The sequence below is a fragment of the Stigmatopora nigra genome, chromosome 19 (genome assembly GCF_051989575.1).
Source record: "Stigmatopora nigra isolate UIUO_SnigA chromosome 19, RoL_Snig_1.1, whole genome shotgun sequence".
NCBI lineage: Eukaryota > Metazoa > Chordata > Actinopteri > Syngnathiformes > Syngnathidae > Stigmatopora > Stigmatopora nigra.
In genome coordinates this window covers 6,652,966-6,670,685 of record NC_135526.1, presented here as the reverse complement: position 1 = coordinate 6,670,685, position 17,720 = coordinate 6,652,966, and the positions used below count along the sequence as shown (strand labels likewise).

Sequence of the window (17,720 nt, the reverse complement as noted above, 5' to 3'; positions counted from 1 at the left end):
TAATAATTTTATCAGCAATGGTTGTGTTATTGTTGCTATTTTGTGATTAGTTTTTTACCGTGTTTTTGTGCTTTATTTCGGTAATAAAGAGTTTCATTGGATACAGCAGATAGTATTTTTTAATTCAAAATATCAGAATGTAAGGATGAGTATTCATGCATTTTAGACAATACATTTCACAAATATACAAGTTCACAGTGCCAGGGTGTCTTTTATCAACCTTCTCATTGTGGTGCTTACAGACGTACCCAGAGAATCTGTAATCTGGTATGTGATTTTATACAGATAAGGTTGGACTTCTCTCAAACTGGTGTCAAACACGTTGTCCACTTCGGACTGAGTGGGCATCTTGGGGAGATACTCATGCCGGTTGATGACCTCAACCACATTGATGACCTTTTCGCCAAGTTTTTCTCCCACTTTCTCCCTGCAGATCTGCCTCTCCTGCTCATTGGCCAGATTGACCACGTTGACCTTGATGCTCCACACCTCCCAGGGAATACATTCATCTGAAAAGGGCCAACGGGACTTCTTCTTCTGGTAGAATTCCAGGGATATTTGACCGATGCCGTCGCTTCCAGAGACGCTCAGAGCGTCCTGTAAACAAACATGTTGACATAATGGGTTTAATGAATGCTGTCACGTCATTTAAACGAGAAGACTTATACCTTGAACTCAGCCGCTGCTTTTTTGATCACCCTATCCAGCTCATCCGAGGAAACTCGGACAAAAGTAAAGTCAATGAAGTCACAGTCGATGTCAACGGTCCCAACTGTACCAATAGAGTAGGTGCCTTCCTTTTTGTAGTGAAATTTTCCAGTGCTTCGGTGCAGTAAAATGGTGTGTAGCAAAGACAATATTGATTCTTCAACTTGCCTTGCCTCCACTGTGACTTCAAGAAGCTCCGATCGACAATTCATTGCCAAATCGTGGTTTACAGCCTACATGCGATAGGTAATTGCAGTATTGGCGTTTGTTGACAAACACATAAGCATTAGCTATGTGCTACAGCTGCATTTTTAACTGTGACAGGTACACGGTACAGATGATTTTCAGAGAATTATAGGACGATATGTCGTTTGGTCATTTGTACCAATTTCTAACTTAAAAATTGTCGAAGACTTGTTTTTATATATATATACGACGAGCTACCGAACAAGATGTTAGCGTTAAGACAAGTTGACGTATGTTGACGTCAGATACGCTACGGCAAGTCGCACTGTTCAAAACATTAATTATTTATGTATACTTTGCTAAATATTGTTGCACTCCATAGTTACACATTCGAGTCACACATTTTAGCCAGTATACTTTGCATGATGTGTTGCACAGTGGTTTTGTTGTAAACTATCCAGATACGATGCTGACTCCTATATAACATATCTAAGCATGATATACATGATGTTTACTATTCAAAAAGGCATTCGAATAAGACAACATGTTTCTACTTAAAGACATTTATATGAAGAACGTGTGTATGACTACATAGTGTATAATATATTAAGATATTGCATTACTTTAGTTTATATTTTTGCAATTGAGCCTCCGCATGCATCTCGCAGTGCATTGTGGGAGTTACAGTTTGTGCCACATATCCAGTAACTTCGCGTACAAATTACACTGCACAAACCTAGTCAAGCGACGAGATCTGCTGTCTCACTTTCTTAATCGTTTTGAGCATTTTTCCCCTGGGAAACTTTTTTTCTTTATTTTAATAGGTCACCGTTTCCTGGCGTGCCATTGTGGATTTTGGATACAATTCCATTTAGAGGAAAGTTTGTCAGATCTCGCTGCTAATGAGCTGTTTACGCCGAGCCATAGCTGGGATTAGCCAACTGAGCTAACACACGAATTGAATTGATGTTTATTATATATCGGACTCATCTAACATGATTAACTACCATTAGAAGTGGAATTAACGAGAACGATCGTCGTTTGCATTAAGGACATATCCCTATGGCTTGACATATCCTCAAGGAACAACATGGAGAAGAAGCCTCATTTCTTTCGCAGATTGAGGGCAAACCGTTTATTAATCAACAATTCTAATTGTATAAACAAGTAGATGACCCAATAATGCTAGAAACGTTTCCCATGGAGTTGTGTTAAAGCGTGGGTTTTCATCAGCAAAGAATGTCCGACCTGGAAAGTTCCGGTTCATATTTTGGTCTGAAGGATCCGCAGTGGCTATGTATGGTCACTCTTTTTCTCGCATCCCTGGTTACCCTGGTACTGTATTTTGTACAGTATTTCCACCTAAGGGCAACGGGTTTGGAGAGGACTGGGGCAGAGGACAATGCGGCGGAGGAGGAAGCCGCCTCTCTGCTGGGTTGGGCGCTGTCACTGAATAGCTGGAAAAGTCAGTGGGGGCGAGCATGGTGCAGAGCTTTGAATGCCAAATCAAGAGAGAGTAGTCAGGTAACTATTTACATACATGCATATCTGAAAAGAATGTTTTCATTGCACTGTTCATGACTCATTTGATGGCACATGCCAGTGCTATTATATGTTATCACTCAGTACTACCACAATGGGCATGTTGGTTATTAACAACAATAGCCTTCCAATGTCTTTTAAACTGGGAAGATTTTCTTTTGAATGTTCATCCTTAACAGAACTGAATGTCTAAACTGTTCTGACTCAGAGGGATGGAATTGAATGATTTGATTGGATGTTTTGTGCTGTCAATGGCAACAAATGCAAGCAGAGATGTTAATGCATTAAGTCACAGGTGTCAAACTCAAAGCCAGGGGCCAGATTTGGTTCCAATGCATCATTTTGTGTAGCCCTTGAAAGTAAGACAAGTGCATTGTCCAACCACGTTTTTTTGCTAAAATTGGATTTTAATACAATTTTTGTAGTCTTCAATGATGCATCATTTTGTGTAGCCCTTGAAAGTAAGTCAAGTGCATTGTCCAACCATGTTTTTTTTGCTAAAATTGGATTTTAATACAATTTTTGTAGTCTTCAATGAAAACCATGGGGACTACTATAGGTCAGTAGTAGTTAGGTGGTTGCAATGTGAATGGTCAGTGCATGCACTGACAGTGTATATATAGTGAATGACAAGTATCAGGTATTTATACTCTGTTATGTTACATTGTGTAATGTTATGGCCTTTTCATCTAATACACAATTCTGCATTTAAGTGATTTTCTTTTCCTTTCTTCATTAGAGTCCAATCATTTTGACCTTCCATGAAGATGAAGTCGAAGCATCTCAGCTCATGGTCAGCAAAGTGTCCAGCTTTGAGAAATCTGCCCCTAACAAGGTACATGTCTTTATTGTATTGTATATTCATGTTTTGTTCAATGTGAATTGCATTGACCCCTAACATCTGCAGTTGTGGATAAATCCATTTCTTAAACGGGATGCTTCCTTTCTCCAATAGGCTGCTTGCTGCTTGGTGATCGGTGAGAAGTTTCAGTTCTCTCTTGGTGCAGCCACATCATGCACAGCAGATCCTTGTCAATACACAGTGTGTATAACTCCATTGGAAATGCAGGTAAAGTTCACCTGCATAGGAAAGCAGTATAATCCGTCCCATTTGAATCAGTGTTGAACCGATTTGCTTGATGAACGGTCTTATTAAAAGTGACAAGTGACCTAGAATTGGATTTTTCCCTTACAGTAGCATTAAAATACATGGTTGATGTCTCTATCTTGACTTGGGAAAATACAACTGCGACTCATATTGGGAAATTTCTTAAAATATATTTTTGTTTGCAAAGAATTCCCAGGTTTCCAGATAAAGGTGCATCACTGCATAAAATGGATGGTGTTGTTGAATGTGTTGGTCGACGAATATCTATCATCTTCACCCTGCTAAAAGGAGATATCATGTTGATGACTCAGCTCCCAAAATTAGCATACCACAGTCGTCAAGGAAATGTGTATATGTTTTGAGTTACCCCACAACAAGCGGGTGGTCTGATTTTAGCTGCACTAAGCTTTCATCCCGTATTTAGGTTCACTTTGAGCTCTTCTATGCTGGCTAACCCAGTACTATAAAGATTATTTTTAAACCAATAAGGTGCTTGTCACACCTCAGTACTTGCTAAACTCTTTTTGTACTATAAATACAACATGAGTGAGCGGCTAGCGGGTTACAGTCAGGATTAGAAACTGTCAGTTTGCTTAAAGCAGGTTTCAATGTTTGCGCTCGCTGTTTGAGCTTAGCCTGGAAAGGTTCGAAAGTCTTTTCATAAGACCCCATTTAGCCAAAAGGGCATTGGTTAGAATTTGACCTGAACATTTAAACAACAGGCACTGGTTGGATTGGCCAGTCAGGCGGTCTTAACTGCTATTGGATGATAATAAAAGCAATTGTTATTTTTTGTTATGGTGACCTTCCCATTTACGTGCACTGATTTGTCAGTGATTGCGCTGCAGACTGGGATATTGTTCTTTGGAAGCAACTAGGCGCTGTCACTACTAGCTGTTTCGTGTTTCACAGGCAGCTCTGGAGTCCAACGCTAAAATACAGGCATGCACTGACATGATTGTTGGCCATCATTTTTAGTCTTGCCTCCTGTTCTTTGGCTAAATCACTTTTTTGTCATTTAGACTCTTAAGATGACTAATTGGGATCTATCAAAAAATATTATGTCTTTGTTATTTTTATGATTGGAATGGCCCTAAATATTTTTTATTTTTTAAAGCATTTATATATTCCAGCGTAGTTTATTAATGGGTTTCTACAGGCTAATGAGCTTTATGTCTTTTAGTATAGAGTCAATATTGCATAATACAATGTGGACAACTCGGTTTATAGTCCAGTGTGGTTAACATATGAACAAGTGGTATATTTGTAGGTGTATGTAGTACCATTCAAATATATTGGCACACTTGAGCTTGTTTTCAAACCTTTGACTGCACTTTGAATTTAAAATGCTGAGGTAAGGCCAGGGGATGACTCATACTCTAAAATACAAAGCATTACATTACTGCACACTTGCAGCTCATGAATAGTAATGCTTATAATCAAATTACAATGTTTAGAGATGTTGGAAAAATGTGGATTAGGTGTCTCAATCGTGGATTTTAAAATATATATATTTCTTAGTATTCAATAACTTAATTTTAACATTTTTTTAAATTTGTTTTTCCCCTCAGCTTGAGCTACAGTTGCAAGAAGCTGAAGATCAAGTCAAAGTGAGCTGGGGTATTTCTCATCTGGAGACAGAAATGGTGCAGGTGACACCTAATTTGATTCAGGTAATTTCCTTTTGTGGATAAAGCATGGCTTCCCTTAAAGTAAAGGCAAAAGTGCAATTTAGAGTGAATACATACAATTGAGTGCACATAGAGGAGGCCAAGTTCAATGCACATTTGGCATTTCTTGTTTCATCAGGACAATGTCAGCGCTTCCTGTGTTGCAACAATAAAAGAGCAGTTGAGGCGAGTATTGCGTGCAACGCGACCCTCCGTCATATTGAGTTGCAAGGCTTCTCAGGGCTATGACGTCAAGGTGGGTTGCTAGTCCGGACGTGCTTCATCTTAATAGTTTCAAAGATGACAAATGTTAGGGGGAGTGTCTGCTTTTTGTTTATTTCTAAGTTTGTTTTATCTATTTATTTTTTATACATGATTCTGCAGGGTACTTGCAACAAAGTGTTTTCACCCCCAAAACCACCTCGTGCACACGACTGGAGACTTCTGGTGAAAAACATTTGCGTGAAACTCACTCAGCAGGAAGATGCTGCAGGTAAGCTTATTCTCATGCATTGTTGTATTATTGTATTGTGGGTATGCAAACATTGTCTTCTGCTTGCAGGCAGCATAAATCCCATGTGTGTACTCCAGTTAAATGACCCTCCTCAGAAGTTTAATACATCCGTTTTGAAGAACACAGCCAATCCTTCCTGGGATCAGCCATTTATCTTGTAAATTTTACATCAAAACCCAAACTAGTTCGCTCCTATTGTCTCCCAAATTGTAAAGTTTCTCACTCACTGTAATGTTTATGTCCTTGCAGTGAACTGAATGGACGCTCAAAAGAGCTTATTGTTTTATTAGTGAATGATGGACAACCTCAAGAGGGTCAGGAAACAAATTTATTTTTGTAGTTATACTACTTCTACATTCTTAGTTCTGTCTGACTGAACTATATATTGTCTATTTCAGAAAATGTTCTTGGCCAGGTGAAAGTGCCTTTTGACCTTGTTAGGAAGCAACCTAAAGGACAACAAACCTTTTCAATCATGACCAAAGATGGAGTGACCGGATCACTTACTACTGATGTAAGACTGGCATATTCTTTTCTCAGGAAACCCTGTTGGAGTGATTAAATGAAACCGAATTTTTCAGTTTACCTACCTGGACCCAAGTGAGGTCAGGTCCTGGCAGCCTCCGACCCCGGCCTCCACCAAGAGAGTGGAGATGGACCGTACAGTCATGCCTTGTGGAACAGTGGTCACCACCATCACCGCAGTTAAGAGCAAACCTGGTCGGATGCTTCACCCTGGGCTTAGCATTGGTAAGATGTTATAACTAGTTGTTAATGGAACAACTACTATGTGTGTTTGTACATAACCATTGAAATACAATTATTGCCATTATTATAATGATTTACAGAGATAATGTTTACATCAATCTCTAAAATCAAGTTTTCTTCACCTTCAGATTCTTCCCAAAAAGCAATGACCCTCAAGCCCAAGCTTTCCGAGCGACGAGTTTCAGATCAGACGTCGACGCTGGGAGGATCGGTCAGCAAGGCTTTGTCTTCTTCTGACACAGAGTTATTGATGCTAAATGGCACTGATCCTGTGGCCGAGGCTGCCATTAAACAACTCCATCAGTCTGCCAAGCAGAAGCTCAGGTCCCCAGTGAAGAAGAGTACCATCATCATCTCCGGGATTGCCAAAGTAAGCATGACCGGGCTCACTTAAGCCATGTGCTTGTGTATCAATTTGATCGTGACTATGATCTCTAGACACCGCTGTCCCAGGACGATGAGCTGGCTCTGATGGCAGGCTATGCGGCAGCTATGGATGCTTCCCTATCAGATGAAAGCTCCTCTCAGGATATGACCACAGCGATTGTGTCAGGGACTAGCACCCCTCTGGAGAGTTCCGAAACCCAGCGAGGTCCCAGTGGTGTGGGCCGCCCCCCTGACACATGGGAGGGCCACACGGGAGAGGATCTAAATCATACTTCCCTCTCCATGTGTGTGTCGGAGGTCAGCTGCAAAAAGAGAAGAGGTAAGACATTGCAATTTGCCTGTTTGGGGTTAGTTCTAACAGGTGCTACAATGTGAAGTCCTATTGAAATTTCCCGAGAAGGAAAAGAAGACGAATTCACTGTGCAGTATTTTCAAAAGAAAAAAAAGATCCGAGAACTTGATATGAATGAGATTTTTTTTACTTTGTGTGTGTAGCAATACTGTTAAGTCTGTCAATTCATGATTCTACACAGTCTGTTTCCTTTTCCGCTTTTTTTCACCACTTGTCTGAATCTCTGTGTTGTCATTGCCGTTGTAGAGGAAAGCAGTTCAAAGCACACGTTATACCCAAATGAGTAAGTGAACAGTTATGGGTTGTAGCCTTAGTCCTCTAGTTTTTACTGTGCGTAGTTCAGTAGCTCACATTTTGTAGTTTCCAAAGCATTCCCCATTTTATAATGCACTAAAATATTTCTCATATTTAACTATTCTTAGTGAGCTTGGTTGAGTGATCACTAATCTATTACAGGGCACATATTCAACACATTTATAATTTCAGATTTCAAGTGCATATTTTCGATGGTTATAGTTGAAGTAGTCACAATAGTATCAGCAGTACCAAGACACTTTACACACGTTTTGACGTGACAAAAAATCGAGCTGATAACTTTCACAAACCTTCAAAGGCCAGCGGCACTTTATTTGAAGTGGAATTGAAACTCATAGCTATGACGAGTTACGACTCGCAAAATATCAGGCCACAAAGTCACGTCAATGTAAAACAAACCATACAAAAAACATCATTTTGTCTATAATGTCTCCACTGCTGACCATCCGCTTCCACAATGCAGGCAGCTTCCTTCAGAAGAGCGCCAAACTCTTCTTCCGACGCCGTCACCAGCGCAAGGAGCCCGGGATGAGCCAATCACACAACGACCTGGTCTACCTGGATTCCCCAGCCACCGTGGAGAGGGCCAGCAAAACCGCTACACTCAGCCGCATGCTTAGTCGCAAGAGCAAAAGCAAAGCTAATGGCTCCGCTCCCACCGGGCACCCACCTGCCTGATACCTAAAGACGACCACCGCCTCCAAATGGCGCTTGGGATTTTCTTCTCGCAACGGGCTGGTCAGGGTACTCCGGCTCCTGTGTGGCTAAACTGCAGAGTATGCTTTTTTGTTTTTTTTTTAACTGCTGCATACTGTTATAACACAAGTGTACATGGCATAAGTGGGCATGTTTTCATCTTGAGAGAATATTATTTGGCATGTTTCCTCAATATGGTTTTAAGCAGCATTCTTAAGTGTTTGTGAAGGGACTGAAGTGGACTTTCTTGCTACTTCCCTGATGTTGAGGAGCAAACGTAACTATCATGCTGGGAAACCATGACTTTCGTACAATGGACCTATAGGACCAAAGACCAAGTCGACAATGGTGTTAGAGGATTTGCACTGTTTCCGGTATCTTTTCGATTTGGAGCAAATGACTGTTGTTCCAAATATTCACAAAGGGAGATGACTCATTTTATCCAATCTGGTCAGTGGGAGTTTGAAATATGACCAATTTTGTGCAGGAATATTTCAAATATGCTATTTAAACATAGTTATTTCTTTCAAGTTTTATTCCGGAAACAGTACATTTAGATGTGGGTGATTTGAAAACATGGGAATATCTGTAATGTATCAAAATCACTATCAGCTATGAAGTCTGAAATTATTATAATAATAATTAAAAATTCTAATGACTGTCGTCTCCCCACAATATTTTCCCTGTAGTACTGTATTTTTGGGCTTCTGAGTCACAACAGCCCAAAAAAGAACTGCACTGGATTTTAAGTAGTAAAATGGAGAAGATGATAATGTCAACATAACACATCAACACTTATTTAGGTTATTATAGCCTAAAAAATGGATTAACATACTCTCGATCTCACTTCAAATCCCTATTTAACAACAATTGCCATACCTGATTGCCTAACACAAGTTTTTAAAGATTTTGCCATAAATCTGTCTACCTTGGCCCAATATTCCTGTTTTATTTTTGCAGAATCTCTATTAAGGTGTTTTGCACTATGCTACTATAAAACATTCATTGAACAAGGGCTGCTCATTTTTTAGGGTTGTTGTGGATGGTGTATTTTGCACGCAAACACACTGATCAATTATAGCTGCAAAATTAAGCAAATTGTTTCATTTTCAGCAATAGTAACTGGGCTGGGATTCTGTTGGTGTTGTCATAACATTTTCATATTCATCATGTATACAAGTGGTGTGGAAAAACTTGAATAAAAACTAATTGCATTGATTTGCAGCTCTTTTTCAACTCAAATTAATAGGCTACATCATTAAATACGCATTCTAATAAGAGACTATCAATGCACACCACAAAAAAATTGAATTCCCTCAGATATTGGTGCAGAACACATTTTGAACATATGCCTACAACTCCCACAATTCAGCGCGCGTCTCATTTCCGTTCCTGCGCCGTTTCTGGAGCGGATTGGAACCCGGAGTCAGGATTCGATAAATGAAGTGTCTTTTGCAGAGAAGGTAAGATATTTCACGGTCAATGTGCGTTGGATTTGAGCAAAATGTCGCCGCAGTCGAGTAGAAAAGATCAGGCCGGTTTGTTTGGTTGCCTACGATTTCCCCCTTTTTGTCTCCACGAGTGCCTGCGGGACGCCGAGGCATTGCGACTCCGGTCTGGCGCTCTGCGTCTCCGTTCCATCCGCCATGCCGACTGTTCTTTGTTACATTTTATGTTCGAGGCCAGACGCTCAGATCGGAGTTAAAACCCGGCTACGCTTTAGGAGCAACCAAAATCCCGGATCCACTCCTGCCGCACACGCTAACATGTTGGTTCCAACTATGTTGCCTTGTCCATATTGGCACAATAGCGTCATTTTGACGCATAATGCCCCGTGGACACGCATTGGATTTATTTGCGCAATTTCATTTCTATTGGAATGGGCAGTGTCTCTTTTTTTACCTCCTATTTTACAACTGTTAACTATTTAACTTCCTGCATGTTCAGTTTTGGTAGTAGTAGTAGTAGTGGTTGATCAGTAGAATAAATATCCCGTTATTTGTTTTCTCAGGGTTCCAGAATGGCAGATCAGACTCCAGAGGAGTTTATCTGTGAGTATAGACCACCTCGGAATGAATGTCAGTGTGTTGACAGGTATATATTGTTTGGGGGTGTGGGCGTGTTGCAGGGTGTGAAGACTGTGGGCAGTACCATGACTCGGAGTGCCCGGAATTTGGACCCCTGGTGACTGTCCAGGACTCTTTTGTCCTCAGCCGGGCCCGGTGAGAACTCAACTAAGATGATATTTTCTCTCAAGTTTACATTTTAGGTTACCTGTCAGCTCAATTTAATAACAAATCATGTTCTTTTTCAGGTCATCTATTCCAGATAGCCTGGAGATCCGGCCAGTAGCAGATGGCAGCGAGGGCGTTTTCGTCCAGCGACGGCTGGTCAAAAGGACTCGTTTTGGTCCTTTCGAGGCTAAGCGGGTCACCGTTTTGGAGAAAGAAGGGGTATTTCCCCTGAAGGTAATTTCATGTGAAGCACATGTAGTAGTGTTACATGGGTTGACACAGCCACCCTGCCCTCTGTTGAACAGATCTTCAAGAAAGCTGGCATAGTGGTGTGTTTTGACTATAGTAGTGAAGAAGATTGTAACTGGATGATGCTGGTTCGACCTGCCACCGATCACCAGCATCAAAATCTGACAGCTTACCAGCAAGATGAAGAAGTGTTTTTCAACACATGCCAGGTTTGTAAAGACATCCAATCCCGGAGGTATTTGGGTATTTTTTTCTGCAGCTCATCTTTTCTCCATCTGCTGTATTTTTGAGCAGGACGTGCTTCCAGGAACAGAGTTGAGGGTGTGGTATGGAGCTTTCTATGCCAAAAAGATGGAGAAGCCATTGCTCAAGCTTTCAATTGAGCCGCCACCACCTCCAGGTTTATAATATTTTCATCAAAGCCTGTTTTAATGGTGTTCAATATCATAACCAGTTGTATTTTATTAGTTAGGTTAGCTAGCCATGACCCATAAACCATGACCCTAAACTAGATAAGCAGTATACAGAGAACCAATGCATGTCTACAATTTAATGCCATTATTTTGAATCCACTGATTTGTCGGCACACGTCTCCCAATGCAGATCCTGTCAATAAATTAATAGCATCTAAAGCGCTTCCAAAGGAGTCCATACGACCACAAGAGGAGTCCACGGTGGAGCCCGTCGAGGAGGGGAGTGAGCCCACTTCTCGGCCACCTGTAAAAAGGGGGATCCATCGTGGAAGGAGGGCTAAAGGTCGCAGGCCTCGAGCTGTCACTGCTACATGCAAGAGCAAGGGTGAGAGGAATGCACGCTCCTGTGATTTGCATAGGAAATTGCAATACAATTACAATACACTTCAAATGTGAACAGTTAATGTCTGCCCGCCCACTGCTCCATTGAGAATCAACACTTGGCCTATGACTCCATCACAGCATCATTCAATTAATGCACTTAATGTTATTAAATAATAATATTGTGCTTATAACATGGGTCCCATTAGGCAAAAAAAATGTGGAAAGTATTGTATTGAGCTAACATTTAACCTAATGTATTAAAATGACAATATGTGCAGACGTGAAGCCACCGGCGGCGAGCACTGAAACGCTTCCTTCCGAGTCAGCAGCTGGCGTAGAGAGAAGCCGTCGTCTGGGGGCTCTAGACGTGGGGAATCAAGTCCTCAAGAGGCACAAAAGCAGAGAGCATAAGAGGGTGTACCGCTGCTCCTTGTGCAACAAGGTCTTTCAGAACAGCAGTAACCTGAACCGACATATCCGATCACACGGTACTGGGTGGGACACATGGGATGGGGGGCCCATTTTCCCTTCACTTTGAAAGTGCTTTTAAGGTAGTAAATATGCTTGCTTTTTTTGTCCCCACTTCAACCGCCAGGTGACAAACTATTCAAGTGTGACGAGTGTGACAAACTGTTCAGTCGAAAGGAGAGTTTGAAGCAGCACATCTCCTACAAGCACAGCAAGAATGCGGTGGGTGCTGTTAAGGAATTTGTCGCAATAAAAATAAGCTTCTCCCTCTCTCTCTGCCTTTTTCTAAACATGTTATTATTATTATTTTTTTAGCCTGACCTGGAATACAAATATAAATGCAATATTTGTGAAAAATCATTCCGCCTAGAAAATGCCTTAAAATTCCACAATTGCAGGACAGGTAAGCATGCACTTTTCTGTTTGCTAGCTGACTTGTGTATACTTGGCCTCTTTTAATACATTCCTACAAATTCCAGACATTCTATTCTTAAGATTGCAGATCAGGTTGGTTCAGTACAGACTTCTTCAAATAATGACAACAAAAAAAAACATGAACTTGATTATGCTACCTCGCTATAATTACGATTGCAACTTTATGCGCCTAATAACTGAAAGGATGTGACTAGTAGGGAAGATAGGACAGATCATGGTGTGATAGGGCAGAGAGCTAAATACAGTTGTATCAAATTCCAAGTGGTAAAATTAAATGCATTTTCTTATCTTCTTTTTGCCAGATGACAAGACCTTCCAGTGTGACATCTGCTCCCGCTTCTTCTCCACCAACAGCAACTTGTCCAAGCACAAGAAGAAGCATGGAGAAAAGCTCTACTCCTGTGAAATCTGCAACAAGATGTTCTACCGTAAAGATGTCATGCAGGAACATCACAGGAGGCACGGCGTCGGTGAGAATAAGATCTTTACATATCCATTTAAGTCTGGATTTTAAGGAGGTGGATATATTTTTACGTCAAGTGCATTTGAGCAGGGCCAAAGCAAATGAAGAGAGAAGAATTGGAGACCAATGGAGAAGAAGCCACAAAGTATAGAAAAGAACCATCTCCATGTCCCATCTGTGGAAAGGTGAGGTCTCGCTCTGAATGCCACCCAACAAGTCGACTATTGTTCTCATGTGAACGAGCAGGTGTTCTCCTGTCGAAGTAACATGAACAAACATCTGCTGACGCACGGCGATAAGAAGTACACCTGTGAGATCTGCGGCCGCAAGTTCTTCCGAGTGGATGTGCTTCGCGATCACATTCATGTTCACTTTAAGGTGAGGCATTTTAAGATGGAAAAAAATTGGATTTCTCCTTTCTGCCATGTGAGAGTAGCAATTTTGCACTAGAAAAACTCCATCAATCCCAAGGAGTCTTTCAAAAAGAGTTACATTACTGCCACAATTTCCTCATGTATCAAAAAAAGTGGGGAAAATATATATATATATATATATATATATATATATATATATATATATATATATATATATATATATATATATATATATATATATATATATATATATATATATATATATATATATATATATATATATATATATATATATATATATATATATATATATATATATATATATATATATATATATATATATATATATATATATATATATATATATATATATATATATATATATATATATATATATATATATGTGTGTGTGTGTATATATGTATATATGTGTGTGTATATGTATATATGTGTGTGTATATGTATATATGTGTGTGTGTATATGTATATATGTGTGTGTATATGTATATATGTGTGTATATATGTATATATGTATATGTGTGTGTATATGTATATATGTGTGTGTATATGTGTATATATGTGTGTGTATATGTATATATGTGTGTGTGTATATGTATGTGTATTTATATGTATATATATGCATATATATATGTATATATATATGCATATATGTATATATATGCATATATATATATATATATGCATATATATATGTATATATATGCATATATATATGTATATATATGCATATATATATGTATATATATATATTTTTTTTTGCTGCAGGATATAGCCGTAATGAATGAGCAGAAAAGAGAGGACTTCATCAAGAAGATCGGCATTTCAGCAGGCGACAGTGACGAAAAGGAAGATGAAGAAGATGTCGATGACCCCGAATGCCACAAGTACAACTGCAAGAAATGTCAGGTGAGCTCTTGCCGTACTCGACACATTCAACATTTTCAAGATCTACACTTGAGTCGTCAACACTGATCCTCTTTCATGCCCACAGATGTCATTCGCCAAAGGCCGGGAATACCTGAAGCACATCACCGAGCAGCATAAAGAGCGAGGCTACGGCTGCGCGATATGCAATCGTCGCTTTGCCCTCAAAGCCACGTACAATGCTCACCTGGTCATCCATAGAGAGCAGCTGCCTGACCCCGCTGTCCAAAAGTAAACCAAATCGTGCTTTTACCGGTTTATTTTGGAATTTATCCCTAAACTTGAGCTTTATTTTCAGTCTAAAATGGTCCTTAACATGTTTATGTCGACACAACGTCTAACCTTTTCACATTTTTCCTCCTCATCTAAAGGTATATCCACCCTTGTGAAGTCTGTGGCCGAATTTTCAATAGTATCGGTAACTTGGAGAGGCACAAGATTATCCATACAGGTGAGATGTTGCTTTAAAACTACATTATTTTTTTATTTTAGACTCTCCAAATGATTTATATGATTGAAACAAAATCAATAAAGCAAGATTATTGTTCACTGTTTGATCGGAGACACCAGAAAAATGACATTCTCGTGTCTTAAATTCATGAAATTAATTTTTTTACACCTGATAAATGGTGTTGTCCATCCTGTGGAGAAGCTTATGTGGATAAGAAACATATTTTTTTTACCCAAACGCTGCAGGGGTGAAGAGTCACAGCTGCGACAAGTGCGGCAAATCCTTTGCGCGGAAGGACATGCTGAAAGAGCATCTGAGGGTGCACGACGACATCCGAGACTTCCTGTGTGCAGAGTGCGGCAAAGGTCAGCTACTATGGTACGCGGGAGTAGCTCGCTGGGATGATCTGGACGTACTCTTCCCCCGTTCAGGAATGAAGACCAAGCATGCTCTCCGACACCACATGAAGCTGCACAAGGGCATCAAAGAGTACGAGTGTAAAGAGTGTAACCGCAAGTTTGCTCAGAAAGTCAATATGCTCAAGCACTTCAAGCGACACACGGGTGAGTTGTCATTTCACAGTGCCGTATTAAAATTACCACAGTTCAAAGAATGTTCTCTTTTTTTTGTGTCTAGGCATAAAGGACTTCATGTGTGAGCTGTGCGGCAAGACATTCAGCGAAAGAACAACTCTGGAGACGCATAAACTGATTCATACGGGTCAGTATATAAGTTGCACTGGTTTAAGTTATACAGGCCCAGCTAAACTCAATCAAAAAGTCTTATATGAATGAAATTGTGTTAATGGTCTATTTGTTGTATCTAGCCACTCCAAAATTCTATCTATTTATGCAGTGGGAAAAACGTGGACTTGCGCCACATGTGATAAGAAGTATCTGACGGAATACATGCTGCAGAAGCACGTGCACCTGACCCACGAGAAGGTGGAGGCTCAGTCGTGTTACATTTGCGGCACCAAGGTTTCCACCAGGGCCTCCATGAATCGACACTTGCGACGCAAACACCCAGAAGTGAGTGGCTGTACTCTTTTAGTTAGACTTTTCCGTGCAAATCACCACATATTTACTGGCCTGCCTTTGTATCTCCAGATTGTGCCCGTTAGAATTGAAGACTTTGATGAGCTGCAGGAATCCCAGGCAATCAGCGACTCACCTGGCAACATTGTGCAGGTAACTGGGTCAATGCATTTTGCAGCTATTTTGTCAACTTCATGACCACCCCTTCCGCTTCAGCCTAGCCTGACGCTAGAAAAAGAACACGAAAGGACCGTTCGGGGTGCACGTCATGCCAGGAAGAAGCTAAGAGTCACGCCGGAGTCGGAACTGTCCGAATCGGACGATTATGTCGATTTTGAAGAGCACCCTCACGAAACCCTGCCGGAATTTAACACCGTCGTTGTCGGCGAAGAGACGGAAACGAGCTCTGCCGTGCAGAGTATCCAGCAGGTGTGGGATTTCTTTTCTTTGCTTGATTCAGGAAAACAAATGGGAAAGAAAATCTGCTTGATTTCAGGTGGTGGTTCTGACGGACCCCAACGCCGCTCCACCCGCTTCCTCCCCTAGCAACACGGTGGGGTTGAGCAACATCACAGTCACCCCCCTCGCCGGCCCGAGCCCCGCCCAATTCACCAGCCTCCAGCCCGTGGCCGTGGGGCATCTAACCGCCGGGGACCGCCCCCTCTCGCTGGATAACTCCATCCTCACCGTCACCTTTGACTCTGTCAGCGGCTCGGCCGTGTTGCACAACAGAGCCCCCGACCTGGGCCAAGAATCCGTCAGCCACACGGGCGGAACGCCGGCGCAATCAGTGGCGCACTTCATCAACCTCGCCGCTCTGGTAAACCCCGCTAGTCAGCCGCTGGAATCCCAGACCATGGCCTGGAGGTCAGTAGCGCCGGCCGATGGCGGCCAGTTGGCCCCCGCGCTCGGGGGTACCCAGGGGAAGGTGCACCAGGTGGAGAGACAAGGGCAGGAGGTGGAGCTTACGGGCCAGGGTCAGACGGCGGCGCCACAGCAGCAGCAAAGTGGTCCCGTGCAGCAAATGTTCAGCTACTAATCAGGTGCCGGTCGCCTCAATCCAACACATGTACACTTAACACTTAATGTACACATTTTTTAATTGTCACCCAAATGCCTCTCCAGTGCCATTTTTTAAAATTTGTTTTTATTAATCTACAACTTTCTTCTAGACCTGTCACCAGCCTTTTGTGTGCATTTTACTAAGGTAGAAGTATGGTACTTTGATTTACTTTTATTTTTGTAAGTCATGGGAAAATGAATGAATGCTAAGTTATTGTGGCTTGGTTGTAAATTATAGAGAAGGAACTCTTTGTCTTGAGAAAAACAAAGGCTATAGTTCAGATGATTTTTTTGTATATATAGATATATAATGATGTGTAAATGTATGTGAAAGGAAGACAAAAAGATGTGAAACATTGATTAGATAAATCATTTTTATTTTTTCTTTATTATGTAAAGTTTCTACATTATTCTGACTTATTAACCCATTCACTGTCATTCATGGTCATAGGCGCCCAATCCATTTTTGACTGGGCCGATGAGCAGCCAATGAGTTAATAATTGAAATGTTGAAAAATAGATCATTGTTATTATTTTTTAGTGCAACCCTATTTAGCTTTGACAGCTGAGAACAGACCTCACTTTCAACAATGAACCATTCAAACAAATAAAAATACTACAAGATCAACATTGTCATATAGGTAAATATTTTCCAAATACACATAATGCTACATTATGTTCATTATTTTTATTCTGTAATTCATTTTCTTTCTTTTTCGCCACAGGAGGGCAGTAGTTCACAATACAGTAAACTTAAAGGGGCCGGTTATCACCTTTGGTGAAAGAAAAAGACAAAGTAAGCATAAATGATCTGAAATTCAGTTGTATAAAATTAAGTTAAGTATTTGTATTATTATAGTGAATTGACCTATTTACTTTTATGGCATTTGTTGTCAGGTTTTGAGAATATAATAATTTAAAAAAATTCACAGCTTGAGGCCCCGCCCATCGTCACACCT

At 40.7% G+C, this 17,720-nt stretch overlaps 3 protein-coding genes across 5 annotated transcripts; 2 read left to right on the top strand and 1 right to left on the bottom strand.

Moving 5' to 3' along the window:
* Positions 1-101: 101 nt before the first annotated feature.
* On the bottom strand, positions 102-1,236 carry atg101 (autophagy related 101). The gene is made up of 2 exons (XM_077739974.1): positions 669-1,236; positions 102-597 (listed from the first exon to the last, which is right to left on the bottom strand). The coding sequence occupies exons 1-2, from the start codon at positions 918-920 to the stop codon at positions 193-195; spliced, it is 657 nt and encodes a 218-aa protein (XP_077596100.1). The 5' UTR covers positions 921-1,236; the 3' UTR covers positions 102-192.
* A 333-nt stretch (positions 1,237-1,569) lies between these two features.
* On the top strand, positions 1,570-9,464 carry c2cd2 (C2 calcium dependent domain containing 2). 2 transcript variants are annotated; one of them, XM_077739973.1, is made up of 14 exons: positions 1,570-2,418; positions 3,176-3,271; positions 3,392-3,505; positions 5,116-5,217; positions 5,354-5,470; positions 5,599-5,707; positions 5,777-5,885; positions 5,978-6,042; positions 6,127-6,242; positions 6,310-6,478; positions 6,625-6,866; positions 6,935-7,202; positions 7,482-7,518; positions 8,014-9,464. In XM_077739973.1, exons 1-14 carry the CDS (start codon positions 2,134-2,136, stop codon positions 8,168-8,170), a joined length of 1,986 nt encoding a protein of 661 aa, XP_077596099.1. In that variant the 5' UTR covers positions 1,570-2,133; the 3' UTR covers positions 8,171-9,464. The 2 variants fall into 2 exon arrangements, with proteins under 2 accessions (XP_077596099.1, XP_077596098.1); XM_077739972.1 differs by lacking the exon at positions 7,482-7,518 and having other exon boundaries at positions 1,572-2,418.
* A 124-nt stretch (positions 9,465-9,588) lies between these two features.
* Positions 9,589-17,389, top strand: prdm15 (PR domain containing 15). 2 transcript variants are annotated; one of them, XM_077739970.1, is made up of 23 exons: positions 9,589-9,709; positions 10,258-10,297; positions 10,375-10,468; positions 10,561-10,714; positions 10,786-10,938; positions 11,024-11,129; positions 11,333-11,527; positions 11,805-12,014; positions 12,122-12,216; positions 12,310-12,397; positions 12,732-12,899; positions 12,983-13,077; positions 13,139-13,270; positions 14,053-14,193; positions 14,279-14,442; positions 14,583-14,662; positions 14,908-15,027; positions 15,094-15,225; positions 15,299-15,382; positions 15,518-15,693; positions 15,772-15,852; positions 15,916-16,128; positions 16,196-17,389. In XM_077739970.1, the coding sequence occupies exons 2-23, from the start codon at positions 10,267-10,269 to the stop codon at positions 16,736-16,738; spliced, it is 3,255 nt and encodes a 1,084-aa protein (XP_077596096.1). In that variant the 5' UTR covers positions 9,589-9,709; positions 10,258-10,266; the 3' UTR covers positions 16,739-17,389. The 2 variants fall into 2 exon arrangements, with proteins under 2 accessions (XP_077596096.1, XP_077596097.1); XM_077739971.1 differs by lacking the exon at positions 9,589-9,709 and adding an exon at positions 9,753-10,014.
* Positions 17,390-17,720: the final 331 nt, after the last annotated feature.